At 35.3% G+C, this 7,622-nt stretch overlaps 1 protein-coding gene across 1 annotated transcript; it reads right to left on the bottom strand.

Moving 5' to 3' along the window:
* Positions 1–6,824: 6,824 nt before the first annotated feature.
* On the bottom strand, positions 6,825–7,412 carry LOC141627662 (uncharacterized). Its single transcript, XM_074440893.1, has one exon. The coding sequence runs from the start codon at positions 7,410–7,412 to the stop codon at positions 6,825–6,827; it is 588 nt and encodes a 195-aa protein (XP_074296994.1).
* Positions 7,413–7,622: the final 210 nt, after the last annotated feature.

Below are 7,622 nucleotides of genomic sequence, written 5' to 3'. Positions count from 1 at the left end.
TTATACATGTTACCAATTAGTGCTTTGAAAAACTATCATACATATTCAAATAATATTATATAAACTTTTATACATGTATTTAAATGACCTTTGGGCAACACTTAAATACAAGTAACCATCATTGATGTTAATATATATACTTTAACAATTAATTATAGCACACATGAATCAAATAAGAATGCTATCTTTGGATATACACACTATTAGACCCAATTTATGAATAATTAATCCTTTTATATCATCAACTATATTTAATGACCCACCTTTGGGTGATCTCCTAAAATATAGATGACAAAAAATAATTGATCAATCTATCTATAATGTCATTTATACATCCCTTTTAATCATGATCAATTAAAAACTTTAATTTCAAATGTCTAAATGAAATATAACAAGGCCACTTTGGTGACTAACATGTCATATATACAAAATAAACATTTAAACTTATAATGGCTTATATAATCTTTTATGTGTTAATATTTCACAACACTTATCACCCATTCTTATGACATACCAATGTACTAACTTATAATATTTTTCTTTCATTACTTGTATCTGTAAATCAATAATAAGTGACCATTTATCATGATCCATAAAAGAAACTTAAATGAAAAAAGTGGAGTACTGTTATGTATGTTTTCTGTCTATATATGCATTACCAAGACTGTCAACGCAAGACTGTCATATGGAGTACTTCCTACCGTATGTAAGCATGAAAAGGTTAAAAAGAATGAAACTTTAATCCTGTCACATCATTGAGAATGCATAAACAATTGACGATTAAGTACTTCATGCCTTTATGTAAACATGTACGGAGTATAAGGCAAAATAACATGGAACTTTAATCTGCCCAAGAATATTGACAAATAAAAAAAAGGGTCTGACATAGTCCATTATATACATTAATATAACATCATAGTGCAAAACTTATGGTCCATGGAACTTTTATATGTATGTTGTACGCATACAATTTTCCCAAATAGTAACTTCCAAGTTCCAACAAAGATACCCCATAATAAATCTGTCAATTTGCAAAAACTACTGTACTTTTCAACGGAAGCAATTAATAATTTATCATAGATTTGATAGTATCATGTATAAAGATCATTATGTAATTCCAATGTATGCCAAAACAAAACTATAACTTTGACCACAAAACAAAAGTAGATCAGAAACAAAAGTAGATCAGAAACAGGAAAAAAAATTTATGGGTAAATTAATCAAGTTTAAATTGCTCTGATACCAAATGTAAGATTAAAACTTTATGATTTCAATAATGAAATCAGTCCCAAGAATCAATATAGACTTAAATTAATTCAACCCTAATACAATCAATAGACGGAATAAATGACTAACCTTGGTCCATGTCTTACAGACGCAATCAATTCAATAAGAAGTATAAGACGATTGATTCTCCTCCTTAACCCTTTCCTTTATGTTCCTTTGATGATGGAAAAGAAACTGTCTTTCACCCTTTGTTTCAGTGTACGTATGTTTTGTGTTTTGTCAGGATGATTATAATTGTGATAATAATCTTACTGTATCCTATCATATATATATATATATATATATATATATATATGATGGGTTACGTACCTTTTCGCAAAAACAAAACCGTTCGTACCTTTTCGTGAAAGATGACTTATTTGGGTAAGGTAAGAGGGAATAATAACTTCCGAACTTTAATTACATTTAATCGAGACTGATCCATCACGGTGTCGTCTTTTATATTAAAGTCTCTTAATATTTAATATAAACTTAACTCGTATTTAAACTCGAAACACATAGGCCACTCGAATATTATTAAATATTCTAACATAAATGAGTTGGGTCATAGAAGCGCCATTGTTGCATGTTAAAAACTGAGGAAATGAAGGTTGAAGAAATGCAGGATGTTGTAGAGTTGAAGGAGTGAGGTTGGACTACAAGGAGGAGTAGAAGAATTGAAATGTGAGTAAAATGTGAGTGGGATTTTGTTGTTGTTGTTGTGAAATTGGGTTTAGATCATGTTTGTAAATGCTTCAAATGAAAATTGGGTGATTATGATTATGACAGTACTAAACACAGATCCAACATCATTTTTATGCTCAAGACTAGAGTGCCTGACCGAGTGTTAGTATCATCTGGAATACCAAGTTTTTAAATCGAAAAATGCATGCGGGATACGGAGGTTTGACATTTTGACCGTAATATCCAATTTTTTAATCCGGGTAAATTTTACGAGGTCATACTCGTGTTTACGAGTTTAGAAAGTGACGATTTTTTTTTTCAAATCGACAATCTTTCCTAGAGTTAGCAAATAATGACATGAAACAAAAATCCTACATGAATCCGATACAAAATTAACGGGTTTGGGTTGAGACTTAATGACCCGTTTATCTAAGTGGATCGACACGAACACGACACAATATTTTTTTTTTGAAAAAACCCCAAAAGCAGGTTTGCGCTATCTCATTACGATCATCAGCAACCATGTCCATAATATGTCGGGGTAGAGCACAGACCCAAACTCTTCTATCGTATTGCATAGAGGGAACCCGACACGATATTTAATTAAGTAGGATTTGAGTTGAGCACTCTAAACACGAACCCGATACGAATAACCTGTTTACCAAATTAATCCTAATTTTTTTAGTCATCCATCACATAAATATACTTAAAGTTTCTAAATATGGAGATAACATGAAAACACGACACGAGTCGATGCACTCACTCCCCCCCTCTCTCTCTCTCTCTCTCTAAGTTGTAGAGGGAGAAAATCCTCTAAAATAGTACCAAAACCTTAGACTTAAGAAATGAGTTTGATTTTCTTACTCTCATTTCTTCATCTCTTTCTATAAAATTTCTCGTTTTGTATCCCTTTTTTATTTTTACCCCAATTAAGATCCGACTTTATCTGTTCTCCATTTTAGCCTAGAAGAGCTATATTTAGTCATTCATTTTAAGATTAAAAGTATAAATCAAGAAGTCATAGAGTCTTTAAGAACATTTTTGGAGTTTTAATTTCATGTTTTGATTTAGATGGAACCTTCAATTAAACTGGTCGTCTTACTCGTCTTAGAGGATCTCTCAAGTCGGGCAAACAACCAAATTGGTAAAAAAAGTTGTTGATGTTTGCCAAATTATTAAAAAAAGTATAACATGTGAATAACTGGTAAAAAAAAATAATGGAATGTGACAAATTGACCAAAAAACTACCACCTTAATTAATTAACTATTCCTAAAAGTAAATTTGACCAAAATGCCCTTCTCGAAGCTATGGAGGACGAAGACTTCTAGGACTGAGGGCACGACTTTTTTTTTTTTAGAAATTATCTTCCATCTTAAGACTATTTTTATGTTTCGAATTTTGTTTCTGAATAAATATATTCCATCTTATAATAATTAAACTTCTTTAGTAGAATCGAACAATTGTCATAGTCTAACACTCTAACCCGCCTTATACTTCCGACCGGTTTTTGAAGCATCGAACCGACCCGACAATGATTACCTCTATAATTAAGTGATTTCGGGTATCCCAGTTAAGATATAGTATGTTTGTAAGATGGGTCGGACAATTCATATCCATTTTAAGTGAGATATTATAAGTCAATTTTTACTAGTAATTTTTGTCTAAATCAGTTTCATTTTAGGTCTTTATGGATCTCAATATTTTTGATTGAATTATTAAGATTGGAGAAGTATCATATTTAAAAAAGTTAGATTGGTTTTGGGTAAAATTGGTTTAATTTGATTTAAACTTTGGGTCATAATTAAGTTGCGAACGATGAGTATCTGATTTTTTTTTCCAGTTTACTACTTAGGAAAGGATAGTTTGGTCAATTATAGTTCAAATAATAGAGAATTCGTTAAAATAAAAGTTTTTTGGCCAAATTGTCACCAATCTATACTTTTTTTACCAATTTGTCACAATTGACACTTTTTTTACCAATTTGGCAACTACCTTCCACTTTTTTTTTTTACCAATTTGGTAGTTTGGCCCTCTCAAGTCTTTCTCATATGATCTATCATCGGCAACAGATCGTTGGCCTTTAATCGTTATGTTTGAAACCTTTCAATCTTTGTTTGCGATTTTGAAATACTTGTGCCTCAGTTGTAGTTAGGCCCTGTTCTTTTGGATTGAAACAGATCTGATCTGAACTGAACTGAACTTATAGGATCTGAACTGAACTGAACTGAACTTATAGGATCTGAATTGAACTTATAGGATCTGAACTGAACTGAACTTATTGGATCTGAACTGAACTTATAAGATCTGAACTGAACTGAACTTATAGGATTTGAACTGAACTTACACGATCCGAATTTAAATTAACTTAAATTAATTTAACTTAAATATTACTATTATTTTTATTAATTTTTTTTTGTTTTTTTTTTTTGCAAGAAAGTTATACTCATTTTATTCATCCATATAGGGAAAGAAAAATGAGAAGGGATCTTACAAAAAACCAATGACCATCATGGAGTTACAAAAATGACCAATACAAAATGAGAACCATACATTAGCTTTTAGTTGCCAACCAATTCTGCGTGTATCTATCACGATTGTCCGAGAGCCTGAGCTTCATCGTATGTTGAAGAGTAGAAGAGATCTGGTCAGGAGTAGAAAAGGCTCCACCGAAAATACGATTGTTTCTCTCATGCCAAATTACATAGACCATGCCTGCCACACAACTAGCTGCAACTTTGTTCCTCCATTTTCGCTTCTTGCTACACCCCATGAGTTTGTAGAGGTAGTCTTTCACATCAATTGCAACCCCTATACCAGAAAAACCAAGCCATAAAAGCATATTACGTCTCACCTGTTACGAGTATGGGCATCTAAAGAACAAGTGCCTATGAGTTTCTTGGGATGCGTTGCAAAGGCAGCACCGGTTAACATGAATAAAACCATGCAAGTTGATGTTGTCGACCATCGGAAGCTGTCGCTGCACAGCCTAAATTGTGCACATGCGGTGTTTGGGGATGATGCTGGAGGCCTTAAGAACTTCAGCCCATCTCGTTTTCTTGCCACTGTCCCTGAAAATATGGTACGCCCTCCCAACGCTGAAATTACCATTTTTGACGCAGGAGTTCAGCCGTCGCTGTGCATTAGTAACCGAACCAGCAACTTCAAGAAGAAAATTTTTAGTTTTAATTATGTCACGCCAGCTTTCAGCATGCCGAATCCTAGGCTGAGCCTCCCAAATTGTGTGATCGTTTAGATTGTAAGAACGGCTGAAGCTATCCCAAATACTGTCTTGATTTTGAGTAAGTTGCCAAATCCATTTACTGAGAAGCGCTTTGTTCCAACTTAGAAGCTCCTTAACATTGTATCCTCCCTCGGTCCAAGGTTTGCAAATTGAGGACCAACTTTTAAAGGTCATCTGTCTTTGCCTCGCATGAATCCCCCAAAAGTAGTCCTTACAGAGCTTATTGACCATTTTAATGATGTGAGAAGGCAAGAGCAAGAGAAAGCACCAAAAATTTTCTAAGCCAAAGACGACCGCATTAATGAGCTGTAGTTTCCCGGCATAAGAGAGAAGGTTTCCGGACCAATGGTGGATTGAGCCCTAGATTTTATCGACCATCGTGTGAAACATACTAGAGGATAGTCTTCCAAGATTCATTGTGATGCCAAGGTAGCGGAACGGGAAAGCGTCTTCAATGTAGCTAGTGAGTGCATTTATTTGCCGCTTCACCTCGTCATTAACACCACCATAGTAGATGCTAGTTTTGGCGGGATTTGCATATAAATCTGAGATAGAAGCAAAGGAGTCGAGGCAATTTGCAGTCGCCACCACAGAAGGAGTGTCACCCCTCATGAAGATCATGAGATCGTTAGCGAAAATCAGGTGGTTGAGCTTAAGTTTCATGCATTTAGGGTGATAGGAGACTTGATGGAGGAGATGAATGAGCCTTAAGTGCCTTGAAAGCATTTCCATCCCAAGGACAAAAATAGAAGGAGAAATTGGGTCCCCTTGCCTAACTCCAGATTTTCCCGAAAAGAAACCGCATTGGCTGCCATTAATCTTCAAAGTGAACCATGTAGATGTAATGCAACCTATGACCCATTTAACAAAAGTCATAGGAAAGTTGAGCCCCGTGAGCATGTTGGAAATAAAATCCCATTGAATGGAGTCAAAAGCCTTGCGAATATCTACCTTAATAAGTCACATGGGGGATATGGCCCCCTGGTTATAGCTTTTGATAAGGTTTTGAGTCATCATGATATTTTCAAAAATATTACGTCCTTTGAAGAAAGCAGCCTGTTCATTACCAATGAGGTCGGGAAGCACGTTTTTGAGGCTATTTGCAATGATATTGCTGATTGTTTTGTACACAACGGAACAGCAAGCAATGGGCCTGTAGTCTTATACTAGAGAAGGCACACTTTTCTTGGGAATGAGGGCAAAGAGGGTTGTATTTACTTTTCTCATCATTTTCCCTTTTCGAAAGAATTCTTCTATGGCTGCGCTGAAAAGATCCCCAACAACATCCCAGTCGGTTTTGAAAAAAGCCGAAGAGAAACCGTCTTGACCTGGGCTTTTAGTAGAGCCAATACTGTATAATGCATGTTTGATTTCGCTGCGAGTGATAGGGGAGGTAAGGAGAGCGCCGGAGTCAGTTGAGACCGTGGGGCCATAATTGAAGAAGGACGCTTCAAACTGCTCCACATTTGTATCAGTACCCAAAAGATCCGTATAATATTCCACAAAAGCCTTGTTTACATCTTCAATTATGTTCCTAATATTTCCCTCTTTGTCGATGATTGAACCAATAGTGCTTTGATGTTTACGAGTAGCTATTTTTGCAAAGAAATAAGTAGAAGAGGAGTCTCCCTTTCATATGTTGTTGGTTTTAGCTCTTTGGAATAGCATGTCATTCTCAGCCTTGCTCAGCTCTTTATATTTGCAAATAAGATCTTTTTCAAGAGCAATAAGGGTAGGAGAGAACAAGTCATTCTGAATTCTTTTCGGGCAGGTATCCAGGTCTCTTTGGACGCCTTGCAGACGCTCAGTAATATCTGAGTAACTTCTTTTGTGAAGGGCAGTAAGAGCCTTTTTAACCGCTTGAAGTTTGTAGAAGAGCTGGTAGGTAGGAGTACCGTAGCAGGGAGTGGCCCAAAGAGCAGTAACTATGTTGTGGTAATCAGGGTTCATGGTCCAAGCATTGAGGAAGCTAAAGTTTTTAGTAAATTTTTGGCCTCCACCAAGGGAAACCAATAGAGGTGCATGATCAAAAATCCCCGGGGGAAGGCAGTCAGCAACAGAATTCGGGTAGAGTGTGATCCAGGCAGGGTTGATGAGAACTCTATCAAGGCGGGCCCAGGTTCTCGTTTGGTGCTCGTGCTTGTTACTCCAGGTGTACTCAGCGCCGGTGCTGTGCATATCGTCCAAAAAGCACTTAGCCAGGCAAGCATTGAAGTCCATGATGTCATGAATGGATGGAGGATTGGTGTAACACCCTGTAAATTTGAAGACCTTTATTTTATTTTAAAAGTGATATTTTAATCCATTTTAATTTAATATTAATTTATTTTGAAATAATAATAATTTGATAAAATATAATCTTATTTTATTTTGAAGAAATGTAATTATTTTTGATAGTTTAGAAATGTTTAAAAGTGATTTAAACTATAT

The sequence above is a fragment of the Silene latifolia genome, chromosome Y, assembly GCF_048544455.1.
Source record: "Silene latifolia isolate original U9 population chromosome Y, ASM4854445v1, whole genome shotgun sequence".
Lineage (NCBI taxonomy): Eukaryota > Viridiplantae > Streptophyta > Magnoliopsida > Caryophyllales > Caryophyllaceae > Silene > Silene latifolia.
The sequence above is the reverse complement of the archived record's forward strand: the minus strand, read 5'-3'. Positions and strand labels throughout refer to the sequence as shown.

Coding starts and splice junctions, on each gene's coding strand:
- LOC141627662 (XM_074440893.1), bottom strand. CDS start 7,412: ATGGACTTCAATGCTTGCCTGGCTAAGTGCTTTTTGGACGATATGCAC.